Source organism: Dendrobates tinctorius, unplaced genomic scaffold (genome assembly GCF_039654945.1).
Source record: "Dendrobates tinctorius isolate UK_male_01 unplaced genomic scaffold, ASM3965494v1 ptg000377l, whole genome shotgun sequence".
Classification (NCBI taxonomy): Eukaryota; Metazoa; Chordata; class Amphibia; order Anura; family Dendrobatidae; genus Dendrobates; species Dendrobates tinctorius.
The window spans coordinates 1,002,442-1,026,832 of record NW_027362043.1 but is presented as its reverse complement, the minus strand read 5'-3'; the positions used below and the strand labels follow the sequence as shown (position 1 = coordinate 1,026,832).

Sequence of the window (24,391 nt, the reverse complement as noted above, 5' to 3'; positions counted from 1 at the left end):
TTCCGCAACTCCCCGCCACGGGTAAAACGCATGCGGAATTTGCATGCGTTTTCCTGCAAAACACAAGCGTTTTGCAAGCGTTTTTAGCTTGCAGAATGCTTGCACTTTTCCAAGCGATTTAAAGCATCGCTTGGAAAAGTGATTGACAGGTTGGTCACACTTGTCAAGCATAGTGCTTGACAAGTGTGACCAACTTTTTACTATTGATGCTGCCTATGCAGCATCTATAGTAAAAGATAGAATGTTAAAAATAAAAAAATAAAAAAAATCGGGATATACTTACCCTCTGTCGGCCCCCGGAGTACTCCCGCCTCTCAGCCACGCTGCCAGCACCTTCCGTTCCAAGGGATGCCTTGCGACAATGACCTCTGATGACGTAGCATCACGTGCAGGGCTGGCGTTAGGGGCAGGTAGCCCAGGCAGCTGCCTAGGGCCCCCGCTCCCCCAGGGGCCCCCAACTAGCAGCAAATCATGCAGCCGCTATGGGGCCCGTGAGGCCCCCAGCGCCGACTCCCCCCACCACCCCATTGAACTATACTGGCGTCATAGACGTCGATACAGTTCAAAGCAATGATGGAGGAGAGAGCGTCAGCTGACGCTCCCTCTCCCATCATTCCCCACTCTGCTTCTGACACTGCGGGTGCACGATGACGCCATAGTGCACTCACTGTGTAACAGGCAGAGCAGCCGCTGAGACAGGAGCCGGAAGCAGCGCGGGCATGAGGAAAGGTGCTGCTGATAACATGATACTGTATGAGGACAGATTGATCCATTAGTGATTGTTGTGTCCCCATCATTCTTTCTCAGATGGTGGAAAGTGGCCGGGAAACAAGTGTTGAACGACTTCAATACTGTCGATCACACTCATTTAGCGACCTGAACTCATCACATGTAAACACAATCAAAATGCGTCTGTGTGATGTGCAATATGTTAGCATTTGGGGCCCCATTTTAAACTTTGCCTAGGGCCCCACTTTGCCTAAAACCGGCCCTGATCACGCGAGACCGCTGCGTCATCAGAGGTCATTCGCGCAATGCATCCCTGGGAACGGAAGATGCTGGCAGAGTGGCTAAGAGGCGAGAGTACTCCGGGGGCCAACAGAGGGTAAGTATATACCGATTTTTCATTTTAATTCTATTTTTTACAGGAATATGGTACCCAGGGCATGGAGGACCCTGGGAACCATCCGCACATGAAGTGCTCACTTTACGTAAGGTAGGCATAGCCACATGCGTAAAGTGAGCATTTCAATGCAATCCTATGGCGGCGGAATCGCCGCGATTCCGCAGAAATAATGGACATGCTGCGGATTTTACCGCTATGCGATTCCGCAGCAGTAAAATCCACAGCATGGGCACAGCAACTGCGAAATCCCATAGGATGCGCTTTATTAGCGTTTTTTAACTGTTTCCGCTGCGGCAAAAAAGCGGTGGAAACGCATAAAAATTGTAATGTGGGCACACAGCCTATAGGTGGCCCCCTCAGAGCTCAGGGCCCGGGGCGAGCATCCCCTTTGCCCCCACTAGCTACGCTACTATGACAGCATTTGGTGCAGTCCACGCTGTAAGGATTCAGAAGTTTGCAGTCACAAAGAATTTCAGCAGACTTTCATCAGAAGATCAGACAACAGTCTACATGTTGCAAATGTTTAATTCTGTACATTAGTACATTACTTATAACAAATATTGTCCTAAAATAAAAAAAAAACACCCTACATAATTGGGTAACACTTGGTACTATAATACTAATAAAAAAGATCAGCCTGGTCCAATGTTATATCAGGGCCAAAAAATGTTGAAGTGATTCATAACCAGCTGAATATTAAAGTAAAAAGTTGATTTTTATTGGTAAATATTAATACACATTTTAATCAGAACAAAGTGCTGGAATAAAAGAAGGCAGTGCTCACATACTTAAACTAGCAAAACAGGCGTAAGAACAAAGCTCTAGGGAAATGAAAAAACAGACTTATAATATTTATATAGTCTATTATCTACTCAGAGCTGGTGGGAGTGGTCATCACAAACGTCAGCTGACCTAGCAACTGTGCAGTTGCAGCAAGCTGCCAACAAGGGAAACTGAAATTAACCCCCGCTGGCCTGGAAGGATAAAAGCTATATTTAAATTATAGAGGAACCAGAAAGGGATCGTGACATATTGTTAGGAACGGCGGAACGCACTAAATAAAAATGATAATAAAGTGCGTTCGCCGCTCGGGGTCCACCGCGCAGTAGGTGTTACAACCACTGCTGAGTGATGGCAGGAGCAATATGGCAGTATAATGCGCACGGGTTCAACTTCACCCGTAGTGCGCAGAGCGGGCTCTGTTCACACACAGAGACGCCGTAACACAAAAACACAAAGAACACTGAACCTGTTAGTGTCACATAGTTCAGTTAAAATGCACACACGGTATCTGGTCACAGGAGCAGGCCCTAAGACAGAGGAGCTGCGTCCTTCTAGACCTACCGTGTGTGCGGCGTCGCTACTGCGAGCGCCAAGGGGGGCTGCAACTGCAGCGCGGCGTAGGACACTGCCGCTCGACGACAAGGCTTGAAGGCAAGCGCAATGTGGGACGCTAGCGTAGCGGTGAACACAGTGGATAAAGGCTTGCCACTGACTGGAGCTGACTACTAAACTAATTCCCAATCACCATGTGTAATATCAGAGGGAAGGGGTTTCAAACGAGTCAGTCACCAGAGTCATACATCCGTCACCATTCACACATAGCACTATAGTCTATACTAGCGCATGGCGGAACGGCCATGCACGCTTTTTATAGCCGTGCGCGACCTTCCAAATTTCCGAGATGGACCAATAAGATCTGGAACAGGACCTGGGCACATGACTCCCGATCTCCAATGGGAGATCGTCTCGTGAGCATGCCCAGTAGGAGCACAGAGGGACTTAGTCTCTGGAGCGTTCTGCTGCAAAGTAATCTCCTCTGTAGCAGAAAGACAGCAAGAGACCGCCGAATGTGAGGCTCTAGATTCCTGCAGAGCAGATGCAGAAACCTGACACCTAACACATATAGTCTGTTGGTGGTGTTGCAGCTAAGCCATATGGTGAGAGGTACGCCTCATTGGTCACCTGCCATGTGTTTACCTGCAGAGCTGACCACAGATAACAAACTCTGTAACAACCTTTAAGAGGAGAACATTTGCACAACCCATATAGACAAATTGTACTTCTTTGGTAATTTTTGATATATACTAGTGTCCATTTCAGTATAGCATCTTTTGTATTTCTGCACACCAGACAGCTATCTTTGAGCTCTGAATAGATAATAGACTATATAAATATTATAAGTCTATTTTTTCATTTCCCTATAGCTTTGTTCTTACGCCTGTTTCGCTAGTTTAAGCATGTGAGCTCGCCCTTCTTTCATTCCAGCACTTTGTTCTGATTAAAATGTGTATTAAAATTTACCAACAAAAATAAACTTTTTACTTTAATATTCAACTGACTATGAACCTCACTTCAACATTTTTTGGCCCTGATGTAACACTGCACTGGGCTGATCTTTGTACATTAGTAGATTAGTGTGGGAGTAAGTTGTTTTGCAGTGTAAATAAAAGCTATATTTTAATAACAATTACTGATTGGTGGAAGAAGGGTAGTGTTAGCTTATGGAAAATAATTAACATGACTATTTTTTAAAGCGACTTTGTCAGGTATTCTATATTCCCTATATATGACAGCAGGTAAGGATAGAGAAGGAGATGCTGACCGAGGGTGTACAATTTTCTGTTATTTCATTCAGTATTGAGACGTAAAATGCAGTTTGCTTTATATTACAACTGACTAGATGACAGAGAGAAAATGTCTCCTGTTGACCACCACCATTGGGCAATGCCACAACATTATTCTTTTGGCTGGTATGTTAATCTGGAAAACCCTAATGTAATGACAGAGTATGTGAAAATGATTTAGGATTTAGGACTCCCTTACAAATAATTACAAAAAGGTACTATAAGGTACTAAGCTGGAATTTACATTTAACTAACATTCTAAACTTAGGCTTCGTTAATGTTTTCCTATCTGAATGTCACTAGCCTTGTGTTCTACTTTCTGTCTACATGATAAACGCAACAGGTAAAAAACTACAAAGGATTAACTAAAAGTTTAATACTCGTAATAAACATCCCAAGTATGCTATCCAATCACACTGCTATAACGCCGGAGAATAAAGCTCATCGTTTTTATCTAGAATGCTTAGTCCAGTGTCAGCGTAATAATTTCCATAGCAGAGTGTTATATTTACATGCAAGCGGCACAAGGTGCCTACAGCTGGACCATATAGTAAAGGAGTACGACACTTCTGGTTGGTGTTTGGATAGAGTCCCACTACTTAGATATATAGAATAAGGAATCTGGGACTCAAAATGGCAGGTTTTACCGCTTTACCTCTGCACGGAATGGACACACTTTTTTTTTCTTTTCACCTAAGGTCTGCTTGACCGAAACATCACCGACTGTTACACTGTTTTTGGACCACACTATTAAAAGGGACTTCTTCAGAACATGACTTTTTGAGTGCCAGAGTCTTTATTCTATACAGCTGGACCATACGCATATATATTGTAGTAGTTTTGCATTAATAGGGTTTGTCGAAGCTAATGATCAGCTTACCATTGTAGGTCAGGTTTTTCTAACCCTGGTGATTAGCCATTAAGAATAAAAAAGCCATTTCTGGCCAGACAATCACTCCCGGAAAAATTTACCACTTCACTGAGGCCAAACAGATCAACTTTCTTTTCTTGTTCATAAAAGCAGGTAAAGAGATGGAGACCTCTCATTTGTTTCCATATATAATAGGGCATATGGTTAAGGATTGTCTTTATTAATAATAGATCGAGTGCTTGTGATCGCAATTCCACTCTTTATATTTAGGCATTTGTGATGAGTATGCTCGTTACCTGAGTTTTCCGAGCATGCTCGGGTGTCCTCCGAGTATTTGGATGTGCTCAGAGATTTAGTTTGAGTCCCCGCAGCTGCATGATTTGTGGCTGCTAGACAGCCTGAATACATGTGGGGATTGCCTGTTTGTTAAGGAATCCCCACATGTATTCAGGCTGTCTAGCAGCCACAAATCATGCAGCTGCGGGGACTCAAACTAAATCTCTGAGCACATCCAAATACTCGGAGATCACCCGAGCATGCTCGCAAAATCTCGAGTAACGAGCATACTCATCACTATTAGGTATATACTCTGTGAGTGCTTCTTGCTATACAAACAATTTTCAAATTTTATTTTATTTTCAAACCACTGATTTTCAAGCCCCGAATTAGAAAAAAATAAAAATAAATAAATAAATGGTAAAATAGAATAAATTGCAATCAACAAAAAAAGACATAGCGATATGAGCATTTGAAGCACTAACATAATCCAATTATTTCATTGCACTCCAACAGTCAGCAAGCGGCGGCTCCAAACAGGGTGGGAGAAGACAAATATTATAATACCATTTTGGTGAGACAGGAATCATTCCGTCTTATTCCAAAATGCAGAAGAAAGGGATGAAGGGAGGGGAGCCAAAATAATGTGCAGCCTGTACAAGATAACGGAGGCTTAGATTACACCTTGTTGTTCAATGATTTCCAATGATATATGAATGCTATCCAATTTGTCATAATCATGTTGAGATTGTGTGATTGGCAAAGATTTCTGAGTCATAAGAATTAGAATAAAAGGAGATAAAACTTCACAAGGTGTAATCTATTTTTTTTTCTTTAAGGCAAAGACAAAGCTATACACAAATAGTGTAAAACACTGATATAAACGTAGCATTTTTATTATATGTTCCTGCCATGTGCAAACTTTAGACAGCTACCAGAAATGTAAAAAAAAATTGTACAAAATAAACTTAAACATAAATATATAAGGTTTGTAAAAAATGTAAACAAAAGTGTATTTATTAATAAGTAAATAGAATAAGAATTGTAAGATTAATTTATGATTTGCTTATTTTTGATTATTATTGTTATACTTGTTAATAAATATTTGGTGGGAAAAATAATAAAAATTATTTATTTTTAAAGACTTGCAAAAATCTGGATCCACAAGGCAGTAACTCCAAAAATGTATGCATTTTTACCACAGTAAACTAAAAGTAAATTTGCTTACTGAAGGACAAAAAAAAAACACACAAGAAAACAAAAAATATACACACATATACAGATAAAATAAACAAAACACATGCAAAGATAGTAGCATTCTTCTATCATGCATCAGGCTCATTGCCCAAGCACCCATTAACCATGACGACGAAAAGTGCAAAAACCCAGCAACATTACCAAAGGATGCATAGAGAGGTCTCACAATGCAATATCATCTCAATCCCCAAAGACCATGGACAGCTGCACTGTCCTTCACTAATAGAATTTTTTTAGTCTTTTCTTTTTTTTTTCCTTTTTTCTTTTTTTTTTAAGAATGTAAAAATGTGGGTAAAGAACGTAAACAAAAAAAAACACACCAACCTTCTCGTAGCTCTGAGGGATGTTAAGGGGTTTGATGCAGAACACAATGACATGAGGAGAAGAGAAAAAATAGGGGAGACACAGAGAGAGTAAAAAAAGACCTTCTCCAGGCTTTCAGCTGCAAAGCGACTAATCCATTAATATATATTCAAAGGATTAACAAATAACTTTCCCTTTTCTTTTGAGATGGAGGTTATCCAGCTCAAGTCAGTAAGTCATCTCTTCCAATCTTTCTGTTTTTGAGCACTTAAGTATAACTATGCTTTTATAACCATTACTTCTAAGTTAAATTCTGGCAATATCTATATAGCTATATCTATACGTATCTAGATATAGCTATTTAGATATATATGTTTATGCCATTTTATTAAGACCTACTTAACATAGTAATAACAACAGTAGCAGTATCTACTGACCAATTCATTTCTAAAACTAAATAAGACTTCTAATAGAAGCTCCTTTTCCAAGTACATTTCTAAGTTTACAGATCTTAGAGACATGCTTAATGCAGCCATAATCGGGAAGATATCTCAAGCTCTTGAGATATCGGCCCATCATTGGACTTATGCCACATGGCTTTAATAAACCAGTGAGGGTCATAACGAGAAAAATCGAAGGATCAAGTCACCAAAAGGAGACTTCCCAACAAGATGGAAAATCTGCTTGCATGACAGTAATTACTTCTAATTGTTATAAACAGTCCATAATTCTCTTCACGGCCCAATTTGGGATCCTATTGTTTCACAAGACTACATATATTAATCTTCATTTGTACTGCACTGTGCCTCCAGAATAATATACAATAAAACCTGAAACCAAGAGTTATTCATACCTACCAGGAATCTTTGCGATAGCCATTGCACCTGCATTATCGTGGTACCTAACCTATGAGTATATGTTTCCCTATTATGCCATAAAATAAAAATTGGGCTGTATTATTAGATACATCCTTAAACTTTAGGAGACCAAAACAGCTTGTCCTTAACAAATCTGAAAAAATACTAGAAAGAAAATATTCCTCACCTTTTCCCATAATGATAACGTAAGTTTTATGTCTAATTTAACTATAGCAATCATGTCTGCACTGATTATATTATTTCACTAACTAACAATAAGGGTGTGAGAAATCAACAATCTTGGCTTTTGTTTCGGCGTGTATAAATAAATATAAACTACCCTACTTTGTTAGTAGAAATGGTAACAGATACATATTAATATATCTTTAAAAAAATGGTAAAGCCGTCATTGACATTAGGAGCCAAGGGCAGGTAAAGCCCTCAGTTTGTACACATTACCAGCGTGCAGAGCTCGGCTGCTCCCTACCTCTCACGTAAAGATTAGCGGGTGAAGAATAGCGAACTCCGGCACTGTTTGTTGCCACACATTCATATTTGCCCTGATCGGTCTCCTCACTATTTTCAATCTGTAAGGCACCTGCAAAGGAAAAAGAAAAGATAGCAAAAAGCATTAAGGTCGGGTCTTATTTGTTTGTCATTCTGGTACCCTAATTTGGAGGTACTGTTGCAGGAAGCTGCTGCTAAAACCGTGATCTATACATGGCTTATGTAGTCATCAGCCATAGGATGGAGGAACCTATTCACAGAAAGCAATATGCAGCTTAAATAAATGTTTTTACAATGATTACCAACATTTTAGATTTGACTGACGAGCTACTTACTATTTTAATGAATTCCAATAAAAATCACATTGTTGTGCTCTATCTAAAAAGTACAGATCATAACTTTAGTAACAACCTAGGGAAATTTAAGAAATGGAATCTCTGCTTGAAGAAGTGCAATGAACATGTACCTGATATCCTATCCATGGTTTGGTTCCTACATGCTGCTTTCTTCTTTCTCTGGTTGGGGAGCGTTTTTGCAGTAGGAATGAGGGCTCGAGACACATATTGTCAATTTATGCATACTTAACAGGCACTATAGTTACAAATGTTTTCCATTGCCAGGTACCATTATGTTTTAGGGCAAGTTTACCACATTTCAACTGTAATTAGTAAAAGATAACAAAAATGATGGTGACATCAAAAACCTGAATACCATGTAACACAGATAGTGAATGTTGTTCGATAGCCGAGCTTGGATTGTATGGTGAAAGTTACAAAATGAGACTGAACGCTAGGCAGTCTTCTAATGCCAAGTTAGGCGAGTACATATTCATAGACTGAGCAAAGTGAAAATTAATACGGAAACATCATAAGGATCAAGAAGACGAAAAGGAATGAGTGAGGTCCAAAACTCAAAGGGAAATTGCATTTTACAAAATGCCTTACCTCGAATTGGTGTATTTTCTGTAATGAAAGCAAAGGAAAAAAGTGACAGTGGTGAGGAATTATATTTAGTTATCAGGCACACAGCCAAAAATAAGGGCCCCGTATCCAGGAGTAAATTCTTCTAGCGACACACTCAAAAAACCTAACCTGAGTAAAGTAGGACCAAATCTGTCAATGAAATTACGGTAAGTAAGCCATTTTGTGGACATGTAAAAATGCAGCAATTATGAAATAATGAAAGCACAGTAAGCCGCAGTGCTGTCACTATCTTGCTGCAGCAAAGTGGTGCCATTTACCACCAAAAATGTGCAATATACTGTGCTAACGTTCTGTGCCCTATTGCCATTCCTACTAGCCCTATAGTAATTGTCTGGCTTCATGATTTCATTTTCAAATAGTGTTCTATGTATTTTATTAAGTGTTCTATTAATGGTGTGCTATCCTTAACAAGCAGTCAGTTGGGAGGCCATGGAGGGCCCACAATACACACAGACACTAAGGGTCTAATGGATACAGCATGTAGCCAAGTGACCAGGAAGAATAACAGCGGTGCACAGAGGATAGATGAAGTATATGGCAGATTTACAGCGATAAACAAAATTTCTGGATCTGCTACGAATATCATGGCTTCAAAAAATAAACTGTGAATTTGTAACACATGCCACGCTGTGGTAACGCTGGTCTTAAAAATGACCTGCGACACAGACCACAAAATGTCCTCTGCTGCTCTATCAAGTGGGTGGGGGGTATAAGACTGCACACAATGTGTATGCTCCCTTGGCAGGACTGCAGATACACAGTACAAGGCTCCTTATAGATTACTTTAGGAAGCAGTCATTTTGCTAGATGAAATAAAGTAAAAAGTTTAAATCTGCGAAAATTACACAGGAGTAGTCACGTAAAGCTATGTCTGCTTTAGGGTGTACAAACTTTATCACTATACACAAATCCACCTACACTACCGTATTCTCTCTCCTTTTTCTGTCTTTCCTTTTTTATTCCACAAAGGTTTCTGATGTCCTTATGTTTCTCAATTTGTTTAATCTCTCACATGCAGTCTAATTTGTATTGTTTACTATTGTTTTATATTATGTAAGATGGCCGCCGGACAGGTCCTTGAGGGAAGATGTGTGTCATCGCGGTTGTTAGCAGCGGTGATGTGAGCTCGGAAGGGTGCTCCAGCACATATAGTGCTGACAGAGTTATTTGGCTATTCCAGGGCCGGGTTATACAAGCAGTCATAAGAGATGGGCGGGAATGACTGCTCACATATCCTCATCCCAGGGGTGTGGTTTGGCAGATAAAATGGAGGCCGAGTGTCTCTTTCAGTGCTAAGGCCTAAAGAACAGGACACAATGCTGAGTGAGCAGACTCGTTATACATTGTATGGACTTCTTACTTTATGTTTTCACGCTGTGCCAGAAAAGGCTGTTCTTTTGTTTTGCTATCCTGAGCGGTTTATGCAGTCGGTAACTTGTGTGGACATTTCAGCAATACCGCTTCCTGTGCCTACCTCAACCACAGAAGATGCCTTGCTTCCTGGGATTCCTCAGGATTACTATAACCGTGTGGAGGGTTGCACCAAATGCGCACAGACACCAGAATGATGGATGTGACTTATCTATTGCCGCTGACAGTATACTTTAGTGTAACTCCAGCCTGGGACTGACATCGTTTTCTAGCATAGTTTCCACATTTTTGTGGAGTAAATTCTGATGAATTGGTCGGTTGGGCTTTGCCATATTCCATCCTTTCGTTAAAGGAGGTGGAGCTGGCCAGGACTGGCATAGAAACACCTAAAGTGGCAACATTTTTGCGCTATTTTGAGATGGGCAAAAATTTGGCAACATTCGTGAGTTTTACGACAGAATTATGGTGAAAATTCCCTTTGAACCGTGCCCTTAGTCTGCTGAAAATAGTGAGTTTACATTTCTTATGGCTATCTTGTTGTATTTAAAAGTAATCACGTAATCTGTTAATTAATTTAGGACTTAAAATGTTATATCATTGGGAATGCACATGAATGTGCCTGCAGTAAAGCTATACATACTGTTTTTAAATTTCAAACAAACCCAAGAACAGATCATTAACAGAATATCCGAAAAATGTTTGTGATCCGCACAATGTAATCCACCCTACAGTAACTTCATGTTACACACTATTTGATAAGTGTGTATAAATATAAAAGTTTTTCTGTAGCCATGAATATATTTAGACCAGAGGTCTCAAACACGCGGCCTGCGGGCCGCATCCGGCCCCTGAGACAGGCTTCTGCGGCCCGCAGAGCACCACATGTCTCACTCCCTGAGGCAGGGGGAAGGCGCGCATTCAGGTGCGTGCGATGGCTGTTCTGTGTGCACACACTGCACAGGATCTGGAATGAGGTCACAGGAGGGGGAGGAGTCAGGGATCACATGATCAGGGGCCTCAGTGTATGCAGGACTCTGCTGTCTGTGCTGATTGTCATGGTGCTGGATGAAGGTAAGGTTTTGTGTGGGGTCAGGAGGGGTTTACAGGGTGGATGTAGCAGAGCCATGTGTGTACGGAGCGGAGCCATGTGTGTACAATGTGTATGGAGTGGAGCCGTGTGTGTACGAGGTGTGCGGAGCGAAGCCATGCGTGTACAATGTGTATGGAGCAGAGCTGCGTGTGTACGAGGTGCATGGAGCGGAGCCGCGTGTGTACGAGGCGTACGGAGCGGAGCCGCGTGTGTATGAGATGTATGGAGCGAAGCCGCGTGTGTACGAGGTGTATTAAGTTTGAAAGGAATGTGGCCCGCCAGCTCAAATTTTTTTCATGTGCAGCCCATTTACTCTACTGAGTTTGAGACCCCTGATTTAGACAAAAATGGATTCTCTGTAGTTTATACAGTAAATTAATGTTATCATAGCCATTTTCAATAAATGTAATACACCAATCAAAATAATGTATAGGGAAAAACAAGGTGCAAGGAAGTCATCTAGTTGCGGTAAAATATTTTCCTTATGCAATATGTTGGTGCCAATATAGTATCTGTATAGAAATTGCTATCCTGACTTCAATTTAACCACAGACAACTTATTTGGACTATTTTTGACTGCTCTTTTATCTTAATAGATGCACTAATATCAGTTTTACGGTCAGTTATTTACATAAGATATTTAGCTTCTCCAATCATGAAAATATCTATTATCACAAAATATAGGAGAATTGAAAACCAAAAAAAGTTATTGATACATTAGTAAATATAGTTTTAATAGTAACTTTTTCACTATATGGGTAATATAAAATAACCTTATTTCTGCAAAATTAAAGAAGAAAATATCAGTAATGTGAACCTATTGGTAATATTCTTCTACACATTAGCATATAGTAAATTAATACGGAAAAGCTATAGTTAATAAAGCAGGGAATTTAGGCTTAAAGGGAAAATACTGCATGGGAGGATAGAGGTTTTTCGAGTAAGCATCAATATTTTAAGGAACAATTGTTTCCAGAAAGAAAAAAAAAAGCAGTTGTTTGCCCATCCACAATTGGTGGAAGATCTGCCATAAGGAAGGGAGATTAATGAACCTTTGATATGGGAAACAGAAGCCACTTCATTATTTTTTCTTCATTTATTTACAACACAATAGTTATGAGAATTACATATTATGTATATAATGTGAATGGTAACAAGTTATAAAACCTGAATGGTTTCTTGTTAAAAGAGTATTCTCAAGTTGTCTCTTGAGCAGTTCAGGGCTCTGAAATCTCCTTACAGTCTTTCCTTCCTTCCTGGTTGCTTTGGAAGCAGATGCTCCTCCTTGATTGACAGTTCTAGTGAGAAAGTTCATTCGGCTAGTAAATATTAACAGGACTGTCACTGCTTGTTTTAGGTCCACACTGCCATCACTATACTTGCACAAAGAGATAACAGGGACTTTGAACAAGCACATGGCTCAGAAAGTTAGAATCATGATTAGGATAACTGCTTTGGAAATTATTGATATTGGACACCGGGGTATTGTGATTCTACAAAATTGATAACCACTTAGGTGCCGGATAGAGATGGGACATTGAGCAGCTAACTGATGTATGAAAATCAATGGGCTGGATAGTGCTGACTGGAATTTCAGAAGTTGACTCTGCTCCTGGAATATAACACACTCAGCCAGGGACTAGTGGCCAAGTTCCATCGAAACCAGCTGTACACTATGTAAAAGAAAAGCTCTCAGTGCAGGAAAATGACAGCAAATAGAAAAAACAAGTCAATTTCAAAGTTACTTATTTTCATGCTGACCAACTAAAGCAATTTAATAACATGAAAATACCCCTTTAAGTATAAACACCAACATTAGTCGAGTAGATAATTAATGATCTATTTAGGGCTAGCCTTACATGCTCACAATACTATACTTTGAAGAATAGAAAGATTTGAATGATTCTCCCAATGTACTAGTATATCTGATAATTCACTGATCTGTCTACAAAATGTCAGGACTATGTAAAATAAAGAAAATGCAGAGACCTGCATACAAAGAAGCAATTCTAGAAGCAAACATGTTTTTTTTAAGGAAACTTGACAAACCTGGGATAATAACAGAACACAGCCATGAATTTCTGTCACAAGCCAATTACTTTTGGCCACAGATCCTGGGCCTTATGAATAAAACCAAGTACTTAAGAAAACGTGACAGAATTACTTAAAAAAAACCAAAAACACTTTTATTAATCTATTCTGGAAAAATGAAAGCTCAAATCTTGTTTTGTTGCCTACACCAAATTTCCACTGTTTGGTTATGGTCACACTAGTCTTAGGCTTGGTCAATGGTCACTATTTCACACCAATATATGTAAGCCAATACCAGGAAAGAGTGAGAAATGCAGAAATGGTGGTATGTTTCTATTATTTTTTTCTTCTGATTGTTCCACTCTTGGTTTTGGCTTACAAATACTGATATAAAATACTGACCAAATACTGATAGTTTGACAGTAGCCCTTAAAGTACTGTAGTTAAAGAAGTTGTCCACTACTTGGACAACTTCTTCTCATACCCCTCACTTGGCCCCCATAAAATAATAAAACCTATACTCGTCTCTCGTGCTGATGCCTGTCATGAACTCATTTTCTGCTCCACCAGTTGAGAGTTCCCCTTCTGTTCTCCCTCTGGTGGTGACAGGAGATAGTGCGGTTGGTTTAAGTGGTAATGATCTGCCACCTGATGAGGAAGATAACGATTGGATCTCTGGAGTATCAGACTGGATATAAGACAGCCAACGCCCTATCCGGGTGCTGGTGATTCAGTCTGCTTCTCAGGTCCTGGACTTCAGCTCTCTTCCAGTCTTCCTTCTCAAGTTAAGTTTGTTTTTTGCTAATTTTCACACTTGCGCTTGTTGGTCAATTCAGTTTTTTGTGTAATCAGCCTGCCACTGCTGGGGCTATGCTGAAATTCCACTCCTATTAATCCGTATTTGTCAATCTGCTTTTTGTCCCTTGTTAGATTGGCTTCTTTTTTGCTCTGTCTCAGAATATTTCAGAGTGCTGATATAGGTTTAGGAGTCTAGTGACTTCAGGGTTAATTTTGCTATCAGAAGTGTTGGACAATATTTTGGAAGGTTTTTTTTTGGCAGATTGCAGACAGTGTCTTTCCTTTTCTGTCATTTTTAGTTAGCCGGGCCCCATCGTTTGCTCAGCCTATTTTCCTGCCTTTGTTTGTATTTTCATCTTGTTTCACCGTCAATACATGTGGGGGGCTGTCTTTCCTTTGTGGTCTGCTCTGGGGCAGTTAGCTTTCCTCTTTTCCTGCTTTAGGCTTATGTAGTTCTCCGGTTGTGACGAGGCATCTAGGACCAAGGTAGGAACGCTCCACGACTTCTGCTAGTTGTGCGGGTAAGATCAGGGATCTACAATCTGCATAGTTACCAACTTCTCTGATTTTCTGAGACTTAGCTTGTTGTCTTTTTTTCCTCCTCGGTTTCCCATTCATAACAGAATTACCAGCCATACCGCAGATTCTAGGGTACTCAAAAGCAGGAAAGAATTGTTAGAGAAAGAAAAAAAAAAAAAAAGTGTCAGAATTTTTTTTTTTTATTATGTATTTTTTCCTCTTTTTCTCTGGGGCCGTTGGAGGATTTTTTTCCTAATGGAGATTAAGCAACTGTCTGATCGTGTGGAGCAGCTTGCTGCTGAAGTACAGGGAATTTCCACCTACCTTATTCAGTCACATGTTGCTGAACCCAAGATTCCTACTCCTGATGTGTTTTCTGGGGATCAGTCTAAATTTCTGAATTTTAAGAATAATTGTAAATTATTTCTTGCTTTGAAGCCTACCTCATCGGGGAGCTCGGTGCAGCAGGTTAAAATTGTCATCTCCTTGCTGCGCGGCGATCCCCAGGATTGGGCTTTTTCTCTGACACCTGAAAATCCTATTCTGACTAATGTGGATGCATTTTTTCAGGCCTTGGGGTTCTTGTATGATGAACCTAATGCCGTTGATCAAGCTGAGAGAACCCTGTTGGCATTAAACCAGGGTCAGGATCCTGCAGAGTTGTACTGTCAAAAATTCTGAAAGTGGGCGGTCCTTACTACATGGAATGATAGTGCATTGGCAGCTCTCTTTCGGAAAGGTTTGTCAGAGACCGTAAAAGATGTTATGGTGGGATTTCCTGTTCCCTCTGGTCTGGATGGCTCTATGTCATTAGCCATTCAAGTTGATCGGTGTTTACGTGAATGTAAAACTACACGGGAGGCGCTGCCACCTTTTGAACAAATGTCTGAACCTATGCAATGTGATGGGGTTTTGTCTAGGGCGCGACGTCAGGAGTTTAGAAGGCGTAATAAGCTGTGTTTTTTCTGTGGAGACGCCTCTCATACTATTTCTGTCTGCCCTAAACAAGAGAAACGTTTTGCACACACATTTGCTGTGGGCAGTATACAACCTAAGTTCCTTTTGGTAATTACTCTGATCTGCTCCTTGTCCACATTTTCCACTAAGGCTTTTGTGGATTCAGGTGCAGCTCTGAATCTGATGGATTTGGACTTTGCTAAACATTGTGGTTTGTCCATGACGCCTCTGCAGACGCCCATTCCTTTGAGGGGTATTGATGCCACTCCTTTGGTGGAGAATAAACCTCAGTTTTGGACCCAGGTGATAATGCGAGTTGCCCCAGACCACCAAGAAAATTGTAAATTTTGGTGCTGCATAATTTGCATGATACTATTGTTCTGGGGTTCCCCTGGTTGCAAACTCATAACCCAGTTTTGGATTGGAAATCTGTGTCTGTGGTGAGTTGGGATTGTCAGTCTGTTCTTAGGGACGCTCCTGTTTTCTCCACCTCTCCTCAGTCTCATGATATTCCTGATTATCTGGCTGATTTCTCTGATGTTTTTAGTGAGAGTAAGTCTGTGTCTTTGCCTCCTCATAGGAGTTATGACTGTGCAATTGAGTTGATGCCTGGGTGTAAATTTCCCAAGGGTTGGCTTTTCAACTTATCTGTACCCAAACATGATGCTATGCGATCCTATATTAAAGGGTCGTTGGAGAAGGGTCATATTAGACCATCCTCGTCACGTTAGGCGCTGTTTTTTTTTTTGTGGCCAAGAAAGATGGTTCATTAAGACCGTGTATTGATGATCGTTCCTTAACAAGATGACGGTTAAATATCAGTACCCGTTACCTCTGATGTCTGATTTATTCTCCAGAGTTAAGACTGCCTGCTGGTTTACTAAGCTTGACCTCAGGGGGGCGTATAATCTTATTTGCATCAAGCACGGGGATGAATGGAAGACGGCGTTTAATACTCCGGAGGGACATTTTGAGTACCTGGTGATGCCTTTTGGGCTCTCTAATGCCCCTTTTGTCTTCCAATCCTTTATGAATGATATTTTATGAGACTTTGTGGATAAGTTTTTGATCATCTATCTGGATGATATTTTGATCTTTTCTAGTGATTGGGATTCCCATGTGGAACATGTCCGGACTGTGTTCCGGATTTTGAGGGAGAATTCCCTGTTTGTTAAGGGATCGAAGTGCCTCTTTTGTGTACAGAGGATTTCATTTTTGGGATTTTTCTTGTCTCCATCGACAATTGAAATGGACCCGGCCAAGGTACAGGCCATTTATGATTGGGTTCAGCCTACTTCTTTGAAGGCTCTCCAGAAGTTTTTGGGTTTTTCTAATTTCTATCGTAAATTTATAGGTAATTTTTCTAGTATTGTCAAACCACTGACTGATCTGATCAAGAAGGGAGCTGATGTGCTGAATTTGTCTCCTGAGGCTGTCTCAGCATTTCAGGAGCTTAAGCGGAGATTTACTTCAGCTCCAGTTTTACTGCAACCTGATGTCTCACTTCCATTTCAAGTGGAGGTGGACGCTTCTGGGATTGGTGCAGGAGCTGTGTTGTCCCAAAAAGACCCTGTGACTTCTAAGATGAATCCCTGTGCCTTCTTTTCTCGAAAGTTTTCCCCATCTGAACGCAACTATGACGTGGGGAATCGGGAATTGTTGGCCATGAAATGGGCATTTGAGGAGTGGAGACATTGGTTGGAGGGAGCTAGACATCAATTTGTGGTCCTCACCGATCACAAGAATCTGATTTATCTGGAGTCGGCAAAACGCTTGAATCCTAGACAGGCTAGATGGGCCTTGTTTTTCATGCGTTTTAATTTTGTGGACTCTTTTCTTTGGGCACTAAGAATGTTAAGGCAGACGCCCTTTCTAGGAGTTTCTTTGCTGATTCTCTTAATGTGACCGAGCCTACTACTATCCTAGGTGAGGGGGTAGTTCTTTCTGCCATTTCGCCCGACTTGAGACGCGCCCTGGAGGAATTTCAGGAGGATAAACCTAAGCATTGCCCTATGGGACGATTGTATGTTCCTGACCAGTGGAGAAAGAGAGTGATGTCTGAATTCCATTGCTCCGCATTGGCTGGTCATCCGGGTATTTTTGGTACCAGAGATTTGGTGAGTCGGTCGTTTTGGTGGCCTGCCTTATCTCGTGATGTCAGGAATTTTGTACAGTCCTGTGGGAATTGTTCTCAGTCTAAACCCTGTTCTCGTTCTAGTGGGTTGCTGATGCCCCTGCCGGTGCCCAAGAGGCCATGGACCCATATCTCAATGGATTTTATTTCTGATCTTCCTGTCTCTCAGAGAATGACTGTTATCTGGGTGATTTGTGATAGATTTTCGAAGATGGTCCATCTTGTACCACTCCCAAAGTTGCCATCTTCCGCTGAGTTGGTGCCCTTGTTTTTACAACAGGTGGTTCGGTTACACGGGATTCCTGAGAACACTGTGTCCGATAGAGGGGTCCAGTTTGTTTCCAGATTCTGGAAAGCCTTTTGTTCCAATCTGGGAATTCAGTTATCCTTCTCCTCCGCGTTTCATCCCCAGACCAATGGGCAGACAGAGAACAAACCAGACCCTAGAGTCTAATTTAAGATGTTTTATATCTGCTGATCAAGATGATTGGGTCTCATTTTTGCCCTTGGCCGAATTTGCGCTGAACAATAGAGCTAGTTCTGCCACTCTGATGTCACCCTTTTTCTGTAATTTTGGGTTTCATCCTCGATTCTCTTCAGGGCAAGCGGAATCTTCATCCTGTCCAGGTGTGGACACTGTGGTTGTGAGAATGCATCAGATATGGGACCAAGTGGTGGATAAGTTGTCACTCTCTCAGGAAAAGGCCCAGCATTTTTCCAATCGGCGTAGGACCATTGGTCCCCGGTTTAAAGTGGGTGATATGGTTTGGCTGTCGTCTAAGAATATTCCTATGAAGGTTGCATCTCCAAAATTTAAGCCAAGATTTATTGGACCTTATAAGATTTTGGAGATTCTTAATCCTGTTTCTTTTCGATTGGCTCTTCCAGTTACGTTCAAAATCCATAACGTATTTCACAAGTCACTGTTGAAGAGGTTTGTTGAGCAAGTAGTTCCTGTGGTGGCACCTCCTGATCCTGTATTGGTTAAAGGCAATGTGGAATATGAGGTAGAGAAAATATTGGATTCTCGTTTGGTTAAACGGAGACTCCAGTATTTGGTCAAATGGAAGGGTTATGGCCAGGAGGATAATTCTTGGGTCTCTGCCTCTGATATTCATGCCAATAAATTGATTCGTGCTTTTCACCGGGCCCATCCTGATCGGTCTGGTGGCATGGATGAGGGTTCGGTGACCCCTCTTCAAGGGGGGGGGGTACTGTCATGAACTCATTTTCTGCTCCACCAGTTGAGAGTTCCCCTTCCGTTCTCCCTCTGGTGGTGACAGGAGGTAGTGCGGTTGGTTTAAGTGGTAATGATCTGCCACCTGATGAGAAAGATAACGATTGGATCTCTGGAGTATCAGACTGGATATAAGACAGCCGACGCCCTATCTGGGTGCTGGTGATTCAGTCTGCTTCTCAGGTCCTGGACTTCAGCTCTTTTCCAGTCTTCTCAAGTTAAATTTGTTTTTTGCTAATTTTCACACTTGCGCTTGTTGGTCAATTCAGTTTTTTGTGTAATCAGCCTGCCACTGCTGGGGCTATGCTGAAATTCCACTCCTATTAATCCGCATTTGCCAATCTGCTTTTTGTCCCTTATTAGATTGGCTTCTTTTTTGCTCTGTCTCAGAATATTTCAGAGTGCTGATATAGGTTCAGGAGTCTAGTGACTTCAGGGTTAATTTTGCTATCAGAAGTGTTGGACAATATTTTTGTAGGTTTTTTTTGAGATTGCAGACAGTGTCTTTCCTTTTCTGTCATTTTTAGTTAGCCGGGCCCCATCGTTTGCTCAGCCTATTTTCCTGCCTTTGTTTGTATTTTCATCTTGTTTCACCTTCAATACATGTGGGGGGCTGTCTTTCCTTTGGGGTCTGCACTGGGGCAGTTAGTTTTCCTCTTTTCCTGCTTTAGGCTTATGTAGTTCTCCGGTTGTGACGAGGAGTCTAGGACCAACGTAGGAACGCTCCACGACTGCTGCTAGTTGTGCGGGTAAGATCAGGGATCTGCAATCTGCATAGTTACCAACTTCTCTGGTTTTCTGAGACTTAGCTTGTTGTCTTTTTTTCCTCCTCGGTTTCCCATTCATAACAGATGCCGCTCCCGCGGTGTCAGCACTCGCAATCCCGGGATTCTCAGCGCTGATGTCACTGTCCCCGCCTCCTGTCAAATTGAGCAGGAAGACGAAGTCCAACATCAGCTGCAGTCTGGACTTCCTCTTCATGTTTGATTTGTCAGAAGGCGGGATAGTGACACCAGCCCTGATTGGGCGTCGGTGTCACAACTTCACGGCAATCCCAAGACCATGGGTATCATCACCCCTGGAACGGGAGATGAGTACAGGCTTTATTATTTTATGGGGGCCAAACATTTTGATCAAGAAGGGATTGTCCTAGTAGTGGACAACTCCTTTAAGCCATACATAAATGTTATTGTGTCTATAAGGATAAGTGCACTTTGTATTTGTACACTAGATTTAAATGCTAGTAAATCTCCTGATGTACAGTGGCTTGCCTAAGTATTCACCATCTCCCCCACCTTGGCTTTTTACGTCTTTTGTTACATTACAACCTGTTTTTAAAAAAATTTGTCATCAGATTTGTGTGTGATGCATCAGCACTAAACATTCTAAGTTACTGAAGAGAGGAAAATTTAGGCATAAATTAAATTTATGGTATCAAATAACTAAAAATTGGCATGTGCATATTATGTATTCACCCCTTTTGCTATGAATCCCCTAAAAATTTCTGGTGCGAGCAATTACCTTCATAAGTCACATGCTTAGTGAAAGGATGTCCACCTGTGTGCAATGTAAGTGTAGCATGGCCTGTCACTATATACACACCTTTTCTGAAATGCCACAGAGGCTGCAACACTATTAAACAAGAGGCTCCACTAACCAAACAACACCATAAAGACCAATGAGATCTCCAAAGAAGTCAGGGACAAAGTTGTTGAGAAGTACAAGTCAGGGTTGGGTTATAAAAAATATTCAGATTTCCCGATATCACCATCAAATCCATTATCACCAAACGGAAAGAACATGGTACCACAACAAACCTGCCAAGAGAAGGCCATCCACCAAAACTCTCAGCCAAGGCAAGGAGGGCATTAAGCAGGGAAGCAGTACAGAGACCAAAGGTAACCCTGAAGGAGCTGCAGAGGTCCCAAGCAGAGCCTGGAGTATCTGTCCATATGTCCACAATAAGCCATACACTTTATCGAGGTAGCCTTTATGGAATAGTGGGCAGAAAAAAGCCTTTATTTACACACACAATTGTAAGGCTCCTTTTAAAGTTTGCCAAAAGACATGTGGGAGATTCCCCAAATACCGTATATGGAGGAAGGTGCTGTGGTCAGATGAGACCAAAATTTAACTTTTTTGACACCAAGGTAAATGCTATGTCTGGTGCCAAACAAATACAGCTTACCACCCCAAGAATACCATCCACACAGTGAAACATGGTGGTTGCAGCATTATGCTATGGGGATGTTTTCCGGCAGCAGGGACAGGGAAAATGGTCCCAGTCAAAAGGAAGATGGATGGTGCAAAATCCAGGCATATTCTTGAGAAAAACCTGCTTTTGTCTTGTCAGTGATTTGAGACTGGGATGGAGGTTCAACTTCCAACAAGACAATGACCTAAAGCATACTACTAAATCAAAACTTGAGTGGGTTAAGGGGAAACGTGTAAATGTTTTGGAATAGCCTTCTCAAAGCCCAGAACTTAATCGAATTGAAAATCTGTGGTCAGATATGAAGACTGCTGGTCACCAGAGGAAACCATCTAACTTGAAGGAGCCGAAAAAGTTTTGCACTGAGGAATAGGCAAAAATCCCAGTGGAAAGATGTGGAAAGCTCATAGAGATTTACTCAAAGCGACTTGCAGCTGTAATTGCTACAAAATGAGGCTCTATAAAGTACTTTAGTGGGCTGAATACTTATGCATACTGAAGTTTTCACTTATTTTGTCCTATTTGTTGGTTACGTCACAATAAAAAGAAAACCAAATGTTCACAGTTGCAGGCATGTTCTTTACATGCACTGATGGAAACCCTCAAAAATAGTAAAATTCCAGGTTGTGAGGTAAGAAAACACAAAAAATACCAAGGGGGTGAATATGAAATTAACCTGATGGTAATAAGGGAATTGATGCTAATAAACCACATGACACCTAGTGAAAACTGTGTAGCCATTCCAGAGATGTCATCTGATGGATCTATTAGTGGTCATAATTGAAAATATATATATTTTTATATACACTCACATTGTAATTGCTACACGAAAAAAGAAATGTCTTTATTCATTCAGTATCCAGAATTGAATATGAGCACCACAAAACAAAAACGTATGCACTTACATGCCTTGGAATGAGGTTATTATAATGGTTTTGTGAGAAAGGGTTTGCCACACAGAATTGTTGTTGGCAGCTCCCTTTATGATTACTGACCAATGATGTCCTAAATGTGAACTATGGAAGACCAGAACAGGAACACTTCAAAGCATTGTAGTACATTTAGGCTATACAGGCTACTCTCAGTAGTATCAGCAACATGTGGCCTAGCATTCTCGTGTTCAAATATAGCTCCTGGGACACTGACACATTCCCTTGTGAGGGCCTTTTCATGGTGTTGCCCATGAGATCTCCAGACCAATCTATGACTTTCATTGTGTCCATTCCAGCCTATATTGACATCTTGCTCTGCACCATAACACCCTTTAAGAGTAGGGAACCTTAGAGAAAATAACTTTACCATAGTACAGGAATTGGACCATATAGGACTGGGATGAAGTTATTTTCTCTGATGAAGCCACCTTCAGACTGTTTCTGACAAATGTAGAAATAATCGTCCAAAGAAGAGGTAAGCACTACCATAAGTCCTGTGTCATGCCAACAACAGGAAAACATCCTGAGTTAATTCATATGTGGTTGCTTTTTCTCCAATTGAGTTGTTACGCACCTGTCACAGATCCGGGTTGTACTTCCCTCACTCTGGATCTGAACTCTGCTGTGCTCCACATCTTTCCAGATGACCTGTTGTGATCTCATGTGATCATATACCAAGGATAGGCCTACCAAGACACACAACTGTGTCTAGGTATTAAGTCTCTTAGTTTCTTGGTGTAACACAACCTGTTCCCAGTCTTCCAGGACCTCCGCTATGTGTCTGCCGGCAGCTACCAGGATGTCTCTTGCCCTTTGGCGGCTTTCGGAACCATTGCTATGTGTCTGCCTGCAGCTTCCAGTAACTCTGCTACCTGTCTGCGGTCTCCTGTAGGTCTCTGCTCTGCAGCTGTCAGGACCACATTAAGACTTTTAGTTTGCCTTTGCTACGTGTCTGCCTGCAGCTTTCAGGATGTCTCCTGTCCTTTGGCGGCTTTCGGAACCATTGCTATGTTTCTGCCTGCAGCTTCCAGTAACTCTGCTACCTGTCTGCGGTCTCCTGTAGGTCTCTGCTCTGCCTACAGCTTCCAGTGCCTCTGCTACCAATTTTGCAGTTTACTTGTCTGAGGTCTCCAGGACGCCTACTGTTTCCCACATGTTTCATCTGCCTGTCCACTTGCGCCTTGCAGGATTTCATTAAGACTTTTAGTTTGGCTAAGCTACGTGTCTGCCTGCAGCTATCAGGATGTCTCCTGTCCACTTGCAGCAACAAATAACGGCCCCATCACACTGAATGATGTCCCAGCGATCCCACCAACGATCTGACATGATGGGATACTGGGACATCATTAGACAGTCCCAGCGGGGTCAGGACCAGCGACGCTGGACGCTGGTTTCTAATGTAAACTTCAGGTATCCAGAAGCCGTGCGACTCCTGGATACCCGCTGTTTACCTTGGAAACTGGCGTACACGCCGGTTTCCATTCCAAGGTAAACATCGGGTATCTAGGAGCCGCGCGACTCCTGGATACCCGACGTTTACCTTAGAAACCAGCGTGTACTCCGGTTTCCAAGGTAAACAGCGGGTATCCAGGAGTCGCATGGCTCCTGGATACCCGACGTTTACATTAGCGACCAGCGTCCAGCGTCGCTCATCGCTGGTCTCTCGCTGCCACATGCAGCGATGCGTGCTGGGCAGCGGGAGACCAGTGATCGAAAAACGGCCCAGGCCGCTCGAGCACGATCAGCGATAACCGGCAGAGGGGCAGGTAGCTGATCCCTGTCACACACAGCGATCTCGCTGGCGAGATGGCTGATGTGTCACAAAATCAGCGATCTCGCTAGCGAGATCGCTTAATGTGACGGGTCCTTAACTCTGCTTCCTATCTGTGGTATCCCAGACGTCTACAGTCTGCATGCGGCTTCTAGTGCCTCTGCTACCTCTTTGCGATTTGCAGTAACTCTGCTGCCTGTCTGCGGTCTTCAGGACTTCTCGTTTGTCGTGCTTCATCTGCCCACCCAATGAGCCTGAGAGGAGTGCGCTCACTCACAATTTTGCCTAACAACACTGCCATGATAAAAGTGTGGTATGTAAATATCCTCCAAGAGTTATTTCTCCCAACTATCGAGGAGCAATTTGATAATGAACAATGCTTATTCCAGTGTGATGGGCACAATATCACAAGGCAAAAGTGATAATACAATGGTTTGGTGAAAAAACATTAACATTTTGGGTCCAAGGCCATGAAACTCCCTAATTCTCAATACCATCGAGTACCTGTGGTTTATTTTCAAAAACAGGGCAG

General features: G+C 41.8%; 1 protein-coding gene across 1 annotated transcript in view; it reads right to left on the bottom strand.

The window, feature by feature from the left end:
• Window positions 1–24,391, bottom strand: part of PTPRS (protein tyrosine phosphatase receptor type S) — a 567,518-nt gene that overhangs the window by 302,987 nt on the left and 240,140 nt on the right. Inside the window, exon 6 of the mRNA XM_073563025.1 lies at window positions 7,805–7,915. Within this exon, the coding sequence (XP_073419126.1) occupies window positions 7,805–7,915 (111 nt within the window). The remainder of the gene's footprint in view (window positions 1–7,804; window positions 7,916–24,391) is intronic.